The sequence below is a fragment of the Symphalangus syndactylus genome, chromosome 10 (genome assembly GCF_028878055.3).
Source record: "Symphalangus syndactylus isolate Jambi chromosome 10, NHGRI_mSymSyn1-v2.1_pri, whole genome shotgun sequence".
Lineage (NCBI taxonomy): Eukaryota > Metazoa > Chordata > Mammalia > Primates > Hylobatidae > Symphalangus > Symphalangus syndactylus.
Window position 1 is genome coordinate 108,895,889 of NC_072432.2, and position 15,821 is coordinate 108,911,709.

Sequence of the window (15,821 nt, forward strand, 5' to 3'; positions counted from 1 at the left end):
ATAATCTTTTGAGCCTGGGCACGGTAGTTCACATCTGTAATCCCAGCATTTTGGGAGGCCAAGGCTGTCGGATAGCTTGAGCTCATGAGTTCGAGACCAGCCTGGCCAACATGGTGAAACCTCGTCTCTACAAAAAATACAAAAATTAGCTGGGTGTGGTGGTGCATGCCTGTAGTCCCAGCCACTTGGAAGGCTGAGATAGGAGGATGGCTTGAGCCTGGGAGGTGGAGGTTGCAGTGAGCCAAGATTGTGCCACTACACTCCAGCCTGGGTGACAGAGTCAGACCCTGCCTCAAAAAAAAAGAAAAGAAAAAGAATAATCTTTTGAATTTTTGCCAGTCTTATGAAGGTGAGAAATTATAGCTATCTCATTGTTGTAATTTGCACTTCTCTCTCATTAATGAGATTGAGCATCTTTTGAGATGTTCATGGGTCATTTTTCTTTGTTCTTCTGTGAATCACCTGTTTATATCCTTTGCACATTTTCAGTAGTGGTTGCTTTTTTCTTATTGATTTATGATTGCTGTTTATTATGGATAAATATAAATACTTTTATATTTAAAAATTGTGAGAGCCAAGTACAATGGTGCACACCTGTAGTCCCAGCTTCTTAGGAGGCTGAGATGAGAGGATTGTTTGAGGCCAGGAGTTGGAGTCCAGCCTGGGCAATATAACAAGACCCTGTCTCTGGAAAAAAAAAAAAAAAAAAAAAAAAGAAGAGGAAGCAAAAGGAAGGATTTTAAAAACTCATTTTATTTAATTAATTAATTTATTTATTTATTTATTTATTTATTTATTTATTTTGAGACGGAGTCTCGCTCTGTCGCCCAGGCTGGAGTGCAGTGATGCGATCTCAGCTCACTGCAAGCTCCGCCTACCAGGTTCATACCATTCTCCTGCCTCAGCCTCCCGAGTAGCTGGGACTACAGGCACGCTCCACCACGCCCAGCTAATTTTTTGTATTTTTAGTTGAGATGGGGTTTCACCGTGTTAGCCAGGGTGGTCTCAATCTCCTGATCTCATGATCCGCCTGCCTCAGTCTCCCAAAGTGCTGGGATTACAGGCAAAAAACTCATTTATTTCCACCTTTTTTTCCTCTAGGTGCTCCAGCGCCTGAGTTGTATGGCCATCAGGGGAGATATGTTCTTGGTGGCCAATCTTGGGACAAAGCAGCCTTGTCATAGCAGTGACCCAGGGTGCCCAAAAGATGGGAGATACCAGTTCAACACAAATGTCGTGTTCAGCAATAATGGAACCCTTGTTGACCGCTACCGTAAACACAACCTCTACTTTGAGGCAGCATTTGATGTTCCTCTTAAAGTGGATCACATCACCTTTGATACCCCCTTTGCTGGCAGGTTTGGCATCTTCACATGCTTTGATATATTGTTCTTTGACCCTGCCGTCAGACTCCTCAGAGACTACAAGGTGAAGCATGTTGTGTACCCGACTGCCTGGATGAACCAGCTCCCGCTCTTGGCAGCAATTGAGATTCAGAAAGCTTTTGCTGTTGCCTTTGGCATCAACGTTCTGGCAGCTAACATCCACCACCCAGTTCTGGGGATGACAGGGAGTGGCATACACACCCCTCTGGAGTCCTTTTGGTACCATGACATGGAAAATCCCAAAAGTCACCTTATAATTGCCCAGGTGGCCAAAAATCCAGTGGGTCTCATTGGTGCAGAGAATGCAACAGGTGAAACGGACCCATCCCATAGTAAGTTTTTAAAAATTTTGTCAGGCGATCCGTACTGTGAGAAGGATGCTCAGGAAGTCCACTGTGATGAAGCCACCAAGTGGAACGTGAATGCTCCTCCCACATTTCACTCTGAGATGATGTATGACAATTTCACCCTGGTCCCTGTCTGGGGAAAGGAAGGCTATCTCCATGTCTGTTCCAATGGCCTCTGCTGTTATTTACTTTACGAGAGGCCCACCTTATCCAAAGAGCTGTATGCCCTGGGGGTCTTTGATGGGCTTCACACAGTACATGGCACTTACTACATCCAAGTGTGTGCCCTGGTCAGGTGTGGGGGTCTTGGCTTCGACACCTGTGGACAGGAGATCACAGAGGCCACGGGGATATTTGAGTTTCACCTGTGGGGCAACTTCAGTACTTCCTATATCTTTCCTTTGTTTCTGACCTCAGGGATGACCCTAGAAGTCCCTGACCAGCTTGGCTGGGAGAATGACCACTATTTCCTGAGGAAGAGTAGGCTGTCCTCCGGGCTGGTGACGGCGGCTCTCTATGGGCGCTTGTATGAGAGGGACTAGGAAAAGTATGTGGTCTGTGGGGCGGACTCTGGCATCATGTTGACAGCCTTGCACTTCCACAGGCTACAAGCCCTGGGACCACCTTTCTGCCTTAAGGGCAGGAGCCCACTTCTGTGGCACCAGATTCCACCCTGGGAACTGTGGAACGAGTAGGAGAGGCAGATTCCCTCAGTGTCTTCCTCTTAAACGTCAATCATCGAGACATTAGGAGGTATTTTCTATTCACATTTATCTTTTTCAAGCCACATCTTCCTCTAACAAATCTCTCAGTATGCAATTGGTCTCCAGCTAAAACAAAAATAAATGTCACTTTATATTTTACACATCCACAAAGCAGTGGCTTGGGTTTTTTTTTTAATCTTGTTGATCAAGTGACACCCAGGACATGTAAATATTTCATAAGCCTTAAACATTTTCCGAGGTAAGAAACAAGCTCTCAAAGCAAAAGCTCAATTAGAAATGGCCCCTGTGGGGAACTTTCCCATTCTGGTCAACCAGAACTCTATCCAGATGAAATGGCAATGCTAGCGCCACCAGCAATGTCAGAAATGTAGACCTTAAAATGGCTTTTAAAAATAGAAAAGAAGTGTTCCTCACATCTGCCAGTAATGGAATTTTCTGTCAGTAAGTGGAATGTGTAGGCAGGACCTGGAATGACTGGAGAGAGTGCAGCGCTTCGGGGTGAAGGGCGGGTGGGGACTGGAAAATGTTGAGACGGGGGCAGCCATGGGAAGGTATGAGTAATAGAATTCTTTCTGTCCAACACAGCTCATCCAGGGATTCCAGGGACCTTCATAAATCACAGTAGCTTTGGGCAAGAGTTGGGCACGTTGCCTGCCTGTGCAGGATGGATTGATGCTGGTATGATTTGATCTGGAGCCCTATAGAGGATCTCCTTGCTTTGCAGCAATGCCTGGCACCCCATAGAGATAAGCCGCAAGGACTGCCATGAAGGGTGGCCCACTTTAGTCAGGCATTTATTCAGTCACCCAACAGGCACAGAGCAGGAGCTTCCCACGTTAGGAATTCCAGATGCAAAATTATCAGATTCAATACGGTGAAGACGTTTTTAGGCCACTGATTTCTGTGTAATTTGTGTCCAACGTTTCAAAGCCATTTTAAAAAGGATTTTGACTTCATGCCTAGTAGCTGTTTCAGATCATTTTTTAAGTGCAGAATGGATAATTAGTCTTCAGTGATTTGCCTCTTAAATGTGGCCGTTTAGTTTGAACTCCTTTTTAGTTTTTTTAAACAGTATATGCTTAAACATCACACGATTTTATAAAGCAAGAAAAATGAAATGATCTCCCTATTCCGCCACAGTGTGGGCCTCCAGATCCTTTTCTGGCTTTTAGGCAGGACAATTAACAACGTGGATTCTACAGTCAGACTGATGGGGTTTCCACGCACGGCCTCACCATTTACTCCTCACTGGCCTCGGTTTTTGGATTCGTAGAATGCATGTTGAATAAACCATGTGGGAAAAAGCAGAGCCAGCACCAGCCCCTGCTGACTCACTGATCCCTCGAAAAGGTCTGGGATGAGTCAAGTCCTCAGGGAATAAGCAGGAAGGACTTAGAATTCCTGAGCAAGCCCTGGGTTCCCCACGCCCTAGGAAGTCCCTCTGAAAGGGGAGCAGGACCTCTCCCACCAGATGACAGAGTTCGCTTTCTCGCCCAATGCAGCTCCCACCAGGCCTGAGCTGGCAGGCCAGAAGCAGCCCCAGATGTGGCTATCCACTGCCCAGTCTGCTTCCCTGCCTCAAACCCCAGGGAGACAGAAATTACCTAAAAATGCGTATCATTGCTTTATGCCAAGATGATTCAAATAAGCCTGAGAAAGACAGGCCAGTGCTAAATACAGACTTGGCAGAACTGCCTCACCCAGTAAACATCTAATCAGCACCTGCAGGATCCTCATTCTGCCCTTCTGGGCAGAGCACCACGAACTTTCCCTGAGTTATTTTCTACCAACAATTTAGAATGAATTGCTCATGAAGTAGAAATGAGGGGAAAAGCAACTAATGGTGGTAGAACAAAGTAATTTTTACAATTAGAAGTAGCTGCTAGATGACAGAACAAAGTAGAGGACGGGAAAATAAATCATTTTCAGGGAAAAAATATATCTATGACTAATGTTTGTGATATGTTTTTGTCGATTGTGATCCTGAAATTCAGGAAGCAAATGGCAATCTTGACCACAACATGGAGACAGGAAATCAAATGCATTTTTGGCTAAACCAGACTTGGGGGAAGTAGCTTGGTTTGCGTGGTTTCTCATGTAGGTGCAGCTGTGCTTTTCTGTGGTTTTTCTCACACAGGAAGTGAGAGGCACAGTGAGCTGTATTCACACTGGATTTAAAAGCCCTGTTCTTAGAGAGGAAAAAACCAGGCCTCCTCACAGACTGCCAAGTCCCAGAGCCCACCACGTCTGCTCTCAAGACACAGGCCTGTCCAGAGCCCCTGCTGAGGGAAACCCACCCAGGCCACCTTTCCCCACAGGTGGCCCTGCGTGGTAGCTGTGCCCCCATCCCCCAGCCATGGTATATTGAACCAGGAGGAGGCACCTACCTCAAGGCCAGCCCATCAGAGCACTGGCTAGTAGCCCAGGAGGTGTTCCAGCACAGAAGATCTGCTCAGAGAGGACCGACGGTGATTCAGCCACTCCGATTCTCAATGAAACTCAGAACTGCTCAAGTGAAATGACCACTCAAAGAAAAATGTCTCAACAAAGTGGATTTATATAGGACAAAATTGGCATAAAAGTATGAAATGTATTGTGCACAAAGACCTAGATTTGAGACAAGGGCTGATGTGGCCTGAAGATCTGTGAGTAGGACTGCTCGGGCCATGTTGCTTCTCAGGCCAGAGAAAGGTCCTGGTTTCCTGGCTTCAGTCTTTCATTCCCTAACCTCCCTTTGAATGTTAGTTATTCCTTAACCTCCCTTTGAATGTTAGTTACCTATTCCCAGATAACACATTCCCCGAAAACTTAATGGCTTAAAACAAGCATGGACATTGTTAATTCACCCAGTTCTGTGGGGCAGGAAAGCGGGTCTCTCATGAGGCTACAGTCAAGACGTCAGCCGAGGCTGCGGTCAAGATATCCGCAGGCCGGGCGCGGTGGCTCACGCTTGTAATCCCAGCACTTTGGGAGGCCGAGGCGGGCGGATCACGAGGTCAGGAGATCGAGACCACGGTGAAACCCCGTATCTACTAAAAATACAAAAAAATTGGCCGGGCATGGTGGCGGGCGCCTGTAGTCCCAGCTACTGGGAGAGGCTGAGGCAGGAGAATGGCGTGAACCCGGGAGGCGGAGCTTGCAGTGAGCCGAGATCACGCCACTGAACTCCAGCCTGGGTGACAGAGCGAGACTCCGTCTCGGAAAAAAAAAAAAAAAAAAATGAAATTACCAATATATTAACTCTAGGCATCATGCATATATAATTTTTTCATAGACAACTTTTCTTCTCATTTTCCTTCTCCTTCTCCTCTTCATCTTTTTCTTTCTTTGAGCAAAAAAAAAAGAGAATGTATTAACTCATAACTGGGGAGTCTTAAGAATAAATTCTCTTCAGGCACTGCTGAATCCAGGGGCGCAAATGGTGTCTCCGGACACAGTATCGCACTCTACTCTGCACTCTTCTTTATCATTTTCTCCCACAGACACAATCTCCGTGTAGTTGCAACAATGGCCATGACAGTTCTAGACTTCATCTGCCCCTCTCAGCAACTCTAGAGAAGAAGCTCCCCTTTTTACACAGTCCCTAATAAAAGTCTCAGAGCTGAACAACCTGGGCTGTTGCTTAGGGCACATGCCCATCCTGAATCAATGATCGGCCAGAGAGCTGTGATACTCTTTTTTTGAGACAGAGTCTTGCTCTGTCGCCCATGCAGGAGTGCAGTGACGCGATCTCTGCTCACTGCAACCTCCGCCTCCCGGGTTCAAGCTATTCTCCTGCCTCAGCCTTCCGAGTAGCTGGGACTACAGGCACGTGCCACCATGCCCAGCTAATTTTTTGTATTTTTATAGAGGCAGGGTTTCACCGTGTTAGCCAGGATGGTCTCAATCTCCTGACCTCGTGATCCTCCTGCCTCAGCCTCCCAAAGTGCTGGGATTACAGGCGTGAGCCACCGTACCTGGCCAAGGCTGTGATATTCTGATCGGCCAGCACTGAGTCACATGGCCACTATTAGGGTGAGGGATGATAGGCTTAGCTCTGACCTGAAATTCATGGATTGAGGGGTGGGGGCTGTTTCCCAGGGGAACACTGGGACAGCGTTACCAGGGGAAGGGGAGTGGGATATAATCGGGCCAAAACAGTAAATGTCCACAAGGCTTTTTTCCTCTGAGCAGAAATTTCACTGTGATGCCAGTCAGGTATTGCAAGGGCCATGGCAGGAGGAAGACTGCAAATCTTGATTAATTGAGGACAGCTTAAGGACAGAGTGATTTCCACAGGTGTGGGCAGGATGTAAGGGAACCCAGAAAGGATAATGCACTACCCAGGGGCTAGCGACAGCAGGAGCTATGAGCACCCCAGGCCTGAAGGTGTGAAGGGCTGAAGTGGTTACCAGCAGGGGGAGAGGGAAGCTTATAGAGAGAGCAGGCCGGCGGGAGCAGGGGCTGTGAGAGAGACAGCCGGACCGTAGTGGTGTGACAGGCAGAGAGCCGGGTGATCCATATCCTGTTTCCTCTCTCTTCTCCGCTCCTGACTCCTGCTGCGGCTTCCCACTGGCTGGACCCAACAGGAAAGCAGAGGACAAGAGAATCTGGTTGGTGCTATCTAGAAGTGAGTGCTGGGGGTCACAGAACAGAATGGAGAGGGGTAGAGCATGCAGGGAAGACAGATGCAGCCCTGGCATGGTTCTTCCAGAACATTCTGCAAGCTCGTAGACCAGTTCATCTGAGAAGAAATAGAGGAGTTAGGGGAGAGAGAAGCTTCTTAATGAAAATAACCTTGGTAGCTAGTCTCAAGATTAGCTCCCAGTGCTCCCCACCTGCTGGTACCCGTTGTGTAACACTTCCCACATTTTTCCGGGGTCGTTTTGTGTAACCAATAAAATATGGCAGATGCGATGGCATGTTACTTCTGAAATTGGGTTATAAAAGATACTGCAGGCCAGGCACGGTGGCTTACGCCTGTAATCCCAGCACTTTGGGAGGCCAAGCCTGGCGGATCACAAGATTAGGAGTTCAAGACCAGTCTGGCCAATATGGTGAAACCCTGTCCCTACTAAAAATACATAAATTAGCTGGCATGGTGGCACATGCCTGTAGTCCCAGCTACTCGGGAGGCTGAGGCAGAAGAATCACTTGAACCCAGGAGGTGGAGGTTGCAGTGAGCTGAGATCGCACCACTGCACTCCAGTCTGGGCAACAGAGCGACACTCCATCTCCATAAAAAAAAGATACTGCAGCTTCTATCTTGGTTGCTCACTTGCTATCTTGGGTCCTTCCCTCTGGGGAAAGCCAGTTGCCATCTACCAAGGATCCCTATGGACAGGCCCATTTGGCAAGGAACAGCCACCAGCTAGCTGCATGAGTGAGCCATGTTGGAAGTGGATCCTCCAGCTGCAGTCAAGCTTCCAGATGACCCACTGCCCTGGGGAACGACTGCAACCTCATGAGAGATCCTGAGCCAGAATCACCCCACGAAGTCACTCTTGATTTCGTAAGTCTCAGAAACTATAAAATATAAATGTGTGTTGTTTTAAAATCCTAGCTTTTGAGGTAATTTATTATACAGCAATAGATAACTAATACAATAATCTTGCTACCAACACCTTAATCTCCCACATCAAAGTTAAAATTCATCCAACACTGAATCTCCCAGCTATCCTGACTGCTTCTTTTTTTTTTTTTTTTGAGACGGAGTCTCGCTCTGTCCCCCAGGCTGGAGTGCAGTGGCGCGATCTCAGCTCACTGCAAGCTCCGCCTCCCGGGTTCACGCCATTCTCCTGCCTCAGCCTCTCGGAGTAGCTGGGACTACAGGCGCCCGCCACCACGCCCAGCTAATTTTTTTGTATTTTTAGTAGAGATGGGGTTTCACCGTGGTCTTGATCTCCTGACCTTGTGATCCGCCCGCCTCAGCCTCCCGAAGTGCTGGGATTACAAGCATGAGCCACCGCGCCCGGCCTGACTGCTTCTATACAGGTATCTTTCCCACTATATATATATCAAGTGCTATTAGTGGCTATTATTTGTTGGGTTACACAAAGCCAGAAATCATCTACATCTACTCTCTTTTCTTCTGGTTTTGAATAGCAAAATGCAACAGGGATATGTTCTCAGATAGAGGGAGAACAACAAAAAGAAGGGTCCATGCTGAACAGAACTTGGTTGCTTTGAAATCGGGAGTTCTAGAGGAGATATTCTGACAGCGTCCAGGAAAATCTCCTGCCCCCAGAATTTTGTCTAATCCACCCCAGACAGAGTTATCCAACAGCCTGGTATGGTGCAGACCAGGGGCTCTCAAAAGGTGGGCTCCAGGCAGCAGCACCAGTAGCACCTGGGAAATTGTTGGAAATGCAAATTCTTGGGCTCCACCCCAGATCAACTTAATTGGACTCTGGGAGTAGGGCCCATCAATCTGTGTTTAACAGGTCCTCCAGGTGATTCTGATCCTAATCAAGTGTGAGCCCACTGTTTAATGTGGTGCATACCAAAGCAGGTGCATGGGTCTTAATCATCACCTTAGTCCTCTGAAACAGGCAAGTTGTCCATTTTACAGAAGAAGGAACTAAGGCCTGGAAGGGAAGTCCTTGCCCGAGACTAAACAGAATCCCAGCAACACAGGACGAGCCTGAAATTCCCACCCCTGGACTAATGCACAGCCAGTGTTTCCACATCGCCAACCCAGAAATGTTTTCTCTCCCTGTCATGCTAATTTTGAGCCCTTTCTGGGTGAGTCATTCATCATCCAAATATATTATTTTTGTTTTGTTTGACTAAAGGGAATTACATTTACATTTTCTCTAAGTACTGGAATGTAATCTTTGAAATTCCTGTTCGGTGATCTGGAAGAACTCTAAGGTTCTAAAGTGATTCTTTCATAACTAAAGAAAGATATAATTATGTATAATGTGATTTGTAAGATAAGATATAACTTTAGGGGTGTTCTAATTCTTTAAAATTGTTGATCCAACTATGGATGTCTTGCAACTCTCAAAAAATCATGTGTGAAAATTAAGCATTAGTTCCGTGTAAAACACTGTGCTAGAAATTGTGGGGGATGCAAAGTCACATAAGACTGTTACTGTTTTTTAAAATATATTTTTTAAAATAGAGACAGGGTTTCTCCATATTGGCCAGGCTGAATCTCAAGTGATCTGCCTGCTTCAGTCCTCTTGGGATTACAGGCGTTAGCCACCGTGCCTGGCCAAGACTGTTACCTTTAGAGAGAGCTTATTATCACCTAGTGTTCATATAAACATAGGATTTAAATACATACACACCCCCCAAAACAAATTGCTAAAGGATATTTGTGCAGATTTTATTTTTCCAAATGGCTACAACAATATTTGAAGAACTAACAAGTTTAAAAATGTAAAAGGCCAGTAAGGCAACATTGGGCATTGGGGCAAGTGAAGGGGAGGGAAGGAGCATGAAGTCAGGGGAGAGGGCAGTGGCTGGTTCTGCAGGCTCTGCAGGCTGGGGGAAGTGTTAGGGTTTATGTGGGCAGGCAGCATTGCAGGGGATTAGGCAGGGGAATAACATGGTCATTTAAAATGATTCTTCTGGCTGATGACAGGTTTTCAGACGCTTCACCTCCTCCTAAGTCAGTCACACCTCATGTCCAAGCCATGAGGACTCACTGAGGGTGAAAGGGTGACTCTGTAGGCTCAGACTCAGACCACGCCACACCGGTTGCAGTCAAGAGATCTTTATTGGAGGAGTCCGAGGGAAAGCCGAAGCGGAAGAAGAAAGAGAGTGAGGGCTCTGCAGCCTCTGTCTTTTATGCCTAGGGACGTTATGTGGGGGTCGCTGGTTGGCTGAGGGGCTGGGTCTAGGCTGAGGCAGGAAGGCGTGACCTCTGATTGGCTCCTTTTGGTGGGCCTGTGTTGGGGAGGAAGAAGAACCCGGAACCAGCGCCATTAGGGTGCTCTTGTTACCTAACATTCCTCCCTTCTTTGTTTTTTAAGAAGTGGGGAGGTGGGCGTTGCTGTTCGTCTGGCTACTTCCTGCTGAACGGGGGCGTCGTGGGGAAGGGATATTGGAGGACCGTAGGGGCAGAGCAACAGCAGGAGGCCAAAGAAGACGGCGCTGAAGGTGAACACTTCCCGGGGTGTGAAGTCTAAAATGTCCCTTGTAAGTAGAGGTCATCTATGGACGCGAGCCATCCGTATGGCAGGGAAGGATCTGCTATGAGCCACGTATCTTCTTGGAGGGCCTGGAGGAAATCTAAGAAATTACAGGTCCTGGAGGCGGAGGCCATAGGTACGGGAGTCCTGGTAGTCTTCTTCGGTTGCTAGGAGTTGGTAGTGCCTAATGAGAGGCTGGTTAAAAGTCTGGTTAGATAAGGAGATTCGTTGTTGTATGAACTTTATTAGGCAAGGGAGGAGAATACACAAGGCCGCTATGCCTAAGAGGGGTCCGAGAAATGGTAGGACCCAAGCTAAAAGAGGCATTTTTAGAGTGTCCCAGGAGAAGGAACGAGAATCTGAGATGCGTTGTCTGATCTCAGAAGCCTTATCCTGTATACGCTGGGCAGCATCTCGCACTATCCCTGACTGATTAGTGTAAAAACAACACTCTTCCCCTAAGAAGATGCAGAGTCCTCCTTTTTCAGCAGTGAGGAGGTCTAGGCCTCGGCGGTTTTGGAGAGTCACTGCTGCTAAAGAGTCTATTTGAGATTGTAAAGTAAGAATAGATTTTGTTATTTCCTGTAAACTGTCTGAGAAATCTTTTGAGAGTGTGTGGTAGTAGGATAATGACGTGGATAAGCCAGCTATTCCAGTTCCTGTGGCAGTGGCCGTCCCTAACCCTATAAGTAGGGGTATTAGTTGTACGGCTCTCCGCTAACGGACTTGAGCTTTGAGGGATACTGATAAGGTCTGATTCCCTGGGGCAATGTCAATGTGGGGGCTTAGAAAGACTAAGGTGCAGGTTCCTGTCCAGTTAGTGGGGAGGCAGATATAGGTTGACATTCCACATAAGAAGAATATGCCTTGGCTGGGTAGACAGAACTCGTTATGTATGTTAAAAAGGTGTGTGAGTTTGTTGTTTTCATTCTCCCATACTCCTAGAGTACTTGCTAAGGTGGCTCCAGTGAGTGGCTGGAAAGGGGTGTTGGGAGTAAACTGAGTGGCTCCCTGTGTTTTATTTTCCCATTGGAGGAAAAAACATTTTGTATCTACTAAGAGCCATTCGAGAGAGCGGTTGAAAGAGGGGATGAGAAGGCACTCACTAGTGGTGGGGGTGCTGCTGCAGGGAGTCCAGGGGTGAATGGTCATGCAGGGAGTATGTCTGCCATTACAGAACCCGGACTGTTTGTTGAGTAGGGAGGAGGTGATGATTCTGGGGGGCCCAGAGAAGCTGACAGGCTGGTTGAATGGAGCTGTTTGGGTGACTTGAAAGCTAGCATGATCCATTGGGGCTTGAAGTTGTAAGGTGTAATTACACTGATGTGGTGGTAGGTGCCCTAGAGGCAGGCCAGATGACAGGTTGCGTTGTATGCATAAAGGGGCTTGGAAAGTTCAAATAGTATTTGTGGTTACAGGGCCGTGTGTGGGCTTTTGATTGTTTGTGTAACGGATGGTGTTGGAAATGTAAGAAAGCAAAAGTTGGGTTGCACGTCCTGTCATGGTATTTTTGGTCGTATCAGAGATGGGGAAGTCGGCTAATGACTGCATGTTTAGAAGGTGGAAAGGGTCTTTTCCTTCATAACGAGGGTGGTAGGTCAAGTTGGTGAAGACCTAGTTTTTTTGCGGGAATGGGAGTGGCAACATAGCCAGAGGTTGATAGAGAGATGCACAGCCAACAGTCATTTGCCAGGGAAGGATTGGACTGGTTTAACAGAGTGTGAGTTAAGTTGAGAGTCTTGTAGAGGTAATTAGGAGCTAGTGGAAGGGGAGAGGTGGTTATATGAGGTGTTGAAGGAAGTAGGAGGGACAGATAGGCAAAGAGTAAAAAGGAAGGTAAAGAGGGTGCTCTGGAAAACGAGACCATTTTATCCAGTCTGAGTTCTCTCGCCTATGTTTTTTGGAGGAAGCGGTCGTTCCTCAGGGTCGTGGTAGGAGCCTTTAGGCGGGGTAGTCGTTGGGCGTATGGTCTGGCCTCGTGCCTGGACTATGGGAGGGCCAGAGGTGGAGACAGCGCCCCAATACTCCTGCAGAACCGAGAAAGTAGCTCTGGTATTAAGGAGGAAAATGACAAGACGCTCATCCACTGTAAGAGGCACCCTGGGCTCCTGCGTGGTGATGGTGTGTATCGGGGAAGAGGTCCCAGGGCCCCATCAGTCGTAGGCCGCTAACCCAATGAGATCGGCTTCAGGACGGGGGTCTGGCCCAGCTCCCCTGGGGAAGCTGGGGCAGTCGGTCGCCCAGTGGCCGGACTGTTGGCACTTGGGGCACGGTCGTTTGGGTTGCCTAGGATTAGGACATTGACGGGCCCAATGACCTTCATTCACACATTTAAATCAGGGTCCGGGGGGTTGGCGGTGAGTGGTGGACATAGAGGCATGGCGTCTGATAGGCTGGGTTGAGGCCTTGAAGGCCTGAGCCAACATCTGGCACTTTTGCCTCCTTGCCTGCTCGTCACGGTTGTGGTAGACTTTGAATGCGGTGGCGAGGATCTCGGTCTGCGGGGTAAAGGGACCTCTGTCTAGCTTTTTTAGTTTGGCCCGAATGTCTGGGAAGCTTTGTGCAAAGAAATGGGACATGAGAAGTTGCCTGCCGTCGGGGGCTTCGGGGTCTATGTTGGTGTATTGTTGGAGTGCCTGTGTAAGGCGGGCAAGGAAGGCGGACGGGTTTTCATGTTTTTCCTGAATGATTTTGTGAAGTTTTTCAAAATTGACTGCCTTTTGGGCTGCCTTGCGGAGACCTGTTACTAAACAGGTGGCAAAGTGGTCTCGGGCCAAGACACCGTTCTGGGAGTTATAGTCCCAGCCAGGGTCGTGTTCGGGGACTGCCTGCGCCCCGATGGGTAGGGCTGGGGCTGTTTGGTGAACCTGATCTGCATAAGTACGGGCCTGCTCCTAGACCGGTCTGCGTTTCCTGAGAAGGAGGGGGTTAGAGAAATTTTGATGTAAGAGGTGGAGGTAGAAGTGTATGAGCCTAAGCGTTGACAAGACAGTCACAGAGAAGGGAACATGGACAGGAGCAATATATTTTGTTTGTGTAACTTCTGTAAGAGGGGCGAGGATGGAGAGGTGTGATCTGGAACGAGTGGTGGGAGGGCTGAGCGGCGGAGGTTGCGGAGGAAGGGGAAAGAAGAGAGAGGTTGGGGGATGTGGTAAAGGGCGGGGCTGCCGCTGGCCGGGTGCGGCCGGAGGGTGGGGCTGAGGGTGGTGATATGGAGTTAAGATTGGGGGAAGGTGAGGGCAGCGATACGATGTTGAGGGTTATACGGGGCTGTGGGCATAGGGGATCTCTTCCCATTCTCCTGTTCGTTCACAATATTTAGAGGCCCATAAATGGGTCATTTATTTTGGTTGTTTAAGGAGTTGTGAATTTGATTAAGCGTTTAAGTTTGAGGTCGGCGGCAAGGCCTAGGGTAGCCAGATTGTCTAGAAGGCATTTTAGGGGGTAGTCAGCTGGCAGGGATGCGGAGCCTCCCATAGTGGGAGAAGGGGCAGTGATGGCTAAGAGGGCGTCCCCTAATTAGCCGAACACTGTAACCAGGTTCAGAGCCTTCGGTTGGTCGTCACCAAGGCAAAGGGACTGAAGGGCCAACAGGATGGCCGAGGGACCGTGAGCCACCTGGTACCAGGATTTTGTATGTAGCCAACAGTATGGCGCGGGGTGGAGGCTCAGGCCGGAGGGGCGAGGAGGAGAGGGAGAAAACTCCGTTCCCTGCTGGTCGAGGAGGGGAAGCAAATGATAGGGACCTACCACTGCTGTAGGGGCATCGGACGAAATGTGTTTGTCACGGGAGTGGCTACGGTCTGGCGATTTGCCTGAGAGGTAGGCCCAGGAGGGGAAAACTTACCGAGATGAGGCCGGTGGTGGGCAAAGAGCGTGGCGAACAGGAAAATGGGCGAAGACTGACCGGGGCCTGGTCTGAGCCTGAGAGGGATTGGGGTCCCACCAAAGGCGGGGAGTCCCAATCTGAGTCATGGCACCAATGAAAGGGTGACTCTGTAGGCTCAGACTCAGACCACGCCACACCGGTTGCAGTCAAGAGATCTTTATTGGAGGAGTCTGAGGGAGAGCCGAAGCAGAAGAAGAAAGAGAGTGAGGGCGCTGCAGCCTCCGTCTTTTATGCCTAGGGACGTTATGTGGGGGTCGCTGGTTGGCTGAGGGGCTGGGTCTAGGCTGAGGCGGGAATGTGTGACCTCTGATTGGCTCCTTTTGGCGGGCCTGTGTTGGGGAGGAAGAAGAACCCTGAACCAGCGCCATTAGGGTGCTCTTGTTACCTAACAGAGGGGAATGTAATAAATAGCTATTTAAGATAAAAATAACAATTAAAAAATCTATAATAGCAGTTTAAGGGACAAAAACCAAAAAATTTCTTTGGAATTATTCATGTTAAGCTTAGCATTTTCTAATATAGTCCTGCATTCGTTTTTTTGTTTTTGAGATGAAGTCTCACTCTGTGGCGATCTTGGCTCACTGCACCCTCTGCCTCCCGGGTTCAAGTGATTCTCCTTCCTCAGCCCCCTGAATAACTGGGATTATAGGCATCTGCCACCACACTTGGCTAATTTTTTTTTTTAGATGGAATTTTGTACTTGTTGCCCAAGCTGGAGTACAATGGCGCGATCTTGGCTCACCGCAACCTCTGCCTCTCAGGTTCAAACAATTCTCCTGCCTCACCCTCCCACGTAGCTGGGATTACAGGCATGCGCCACCACACCCGGCTAATTTTGTATTTTAGTAGAGACGGGGTTTCTCCATGTTGGTCAGGCTGGTCTCAAACTCCTGACCTCAGATGATCCGCCCGCATTGGCCTCCCAAAGTGCTGGGATTACAGGCATGAGCCACTGTGCCCGGCCTGCATCAGTTTTTAAAAGACATCAGACACGTCAAAGCCATGGGAGGAAAAGCCCTACATTCACGCACAACAGAAAGGCTTTGTTTTCAGTAAACATGCACATCTTCAAAGAATGGTTGCAATCCAAATTGTTTAGTAACTATTAGAAGAACAAAGAAGGCTGTGTCCTCTGAATTATAATGTGCATTTCATCTAAATTGCTGCATATTAGGAGTTGAACCATGCTGGGAGTTTGACGTATGTAAGGAGAATTATTAGGTTGATGGAATATAAAGATACTTATAATAAAAGCCAGTATTTTGGCATTTATAAATGAATCTGAAAAGGGTGAAGAATTTCATTGTTTTGCAATTAATACCGCAAAATGTGGCCCTTGTGTTCTATTGGCCCCT

General features: G+C 48.2%; 1 protein-coding gene across 5 annotated transcripts in view; it reads left to right on the plus strand.

The window, feature by feature from the left end:
• BTD (biotinidase) overlaps positions 1 to 2,607 on the plus strand; it is a 47,640-nt gene extending 45,033 nt beyond the window's left edge. For all 5 annotated transcript variants that reach the window (XM_063610766.1, XM_063610765.1, XM_063610767.1 and 2 more), the window contains one exon: positions 1,102 to 2,607. In XM_063610766.1, the coding sequence (XP_063466836.1) occupies positions 1,102 to 2,274 (1,173 nt within the window). In that variant the 3' untranslated portion in view covers positions 2,275 to 2,607. The remainder of the gene's footprint in view (positions 1 to 1,101) is intronic.
• Positions 2,608 to 15,821: the final 13,214 nt, after the last annotated feature.